At 44.4% G+C, this 1,532-nt stretch overlaps 1 protein-coding gene across 1 annotated transcript; it reads right to left on the bottom strand.

Annotated features, from left to right (window-relative positions):
- Positions 1-116: 116 nt before the first annotated feature.
- Positions 117-367, bottom strand: PPTG_24928 (hypothetical protein; the record flags this gene model as incomplete). The annotated part of the gene is made up of 2 exons (XM_008918930.1): positions 117-209; positions 263-367. The coding sequence occupies 2 exons, from the start codon at positions 365-367 to the stop codon at positions 117-119; spliced, it is 198 nt and encodes a 65-aa protein (XP_008917178.1).
- Between the last annotated feature and the right edge of the window lie 1,165 nt (positions 368-1,532).

Consider the following 1,532-nt stretch of genomic DNA (forward strand, 5'->3'; position numbering starts at 1 on the left):
GCGGTAGGTATCCACGACAGATAGGATGCGAAATGTAGAATCACAACACAACGCTAGTATGCGCCTGGCAATCGCCAACGACGATTGCATGTTGGAGATAAAACCACACATTTCTGTCATGCGCACGAATGTGCTACCGTAAGAGCGCACATGCTGCGGGTAAAGCGTCTCAATGTTAACACTAAGTGGTTGGTATCGGCTAGACAAAGCTGAATGAAGGTTAAGTCAAATCAGTCAATACACTGCATTGCTATTCCCTTACCGTTGCGTCGCTGCCCACCTCCGGCACGTACGTAGTGAACACCTCGTCCGCAATGTACTCGGTCGGAAGATCTGCTTTTGACTTGGACGCCTTCACTACGTACATCGTGAACACATGGTCCGCAATGGGTTCGGTCTCAAGTACTAATATTCGGGCTTGCACGGTCTGGTGGCGTATGACGTTTACGGATTCCTGATCGGAAGCGTATTGGTTTTGAATTAAGATCAATGGAAGTTGACCAATCACACATTGCATGTGCCATGTTTGGGCACATGTGCTAGAATTACCTGGTCGTAATTTGTTGCACAGAGGGACGCGTCCACCAAAGTTCACTGAATTGTAGGGCATATAAAACTTATTTCAGCGCCTTCAGCCGCTGTTTGGGCCAGTGAGCAAACTCTGAAAAGATAATAACGAGATTTGCCACATCTCGGACACTGTTGTAGCATGTACTCCGACTGCGGTACGGGAGTCGTGACAAGATCATCTGCTTTCATATTCGCGGGATCAAGGCAAGCTTTATGCATATATTTCTCGTCTTTCATTTTATCTATTCGTTTTAGTAGTATAGCGTGAGATTTGCCATCACCATTTTCTGACTTTGCAGTACAGACTCAAGAAGAAAAAGATGAATAAACGAGCGAGGCAGTGTTGTCTCCGTGGTAATACATGACACGCCAAGTGGTGCCGAGCCCACCGTGAGACGCTGAAAGCATAATGGCTCCAGAACCAAATTTCACAGTTATTTACCGTCCGTTTGCTTACCATTTTGTCATTGCGTTGAATCCAAATTTGTGTCTCATTATTCGTTTGACTTTGGTGACAAATTGGCAGAGTTGCCGCGTACCTTCAGCAGCTTCACATGTACCACGTGATTAGCTTTGTCATGAGCCAGCGACCCCTCTGGTGTTTACTTGCTTGGGCCTGCGTATTTTCCTCGTTCACGTGCTTAGAAGCGTTCGCTTGCACCGAAGGAAGAGTTTTAGAATTCATAAAAACTGCCCCAGCCACAGATTGCACTTGTTTGCTTTCAACAAAATCATATGCTAAAGTAGGTCAGTGTGCATAAGCTCTATGATAAGATTCGTTTGATGAAGTGGCCTTTTTGTTATTCTGTAGAGCCCAGAACAATGGTCGAAAAGGGTTCAATACGATGTCGTGTCTTCGGCTCTATAAATATTGTGGATATAAAATCCTCTAGATTTTATATCCAGGTTTCGTGCTTTGGTACATTCTGTAAATAAATATATATTTGGCCATATTTTTTTTT

The sequence above is a fragment of the Phytophthora parasitica genome (genome assembly GCF_000247585.1).
Source record: "Phytophthora parasitica INRA-310 unplaced genomic scaffold supercont2.380, whole genome shotgun sequence".
Classification (NCBI taxonomy): Eukaryota; Oomycota; class Peronosporomycetes; order Peronosporales; family Peronosporaceae; genus Phytophthora; species Phytophthora nicotianae.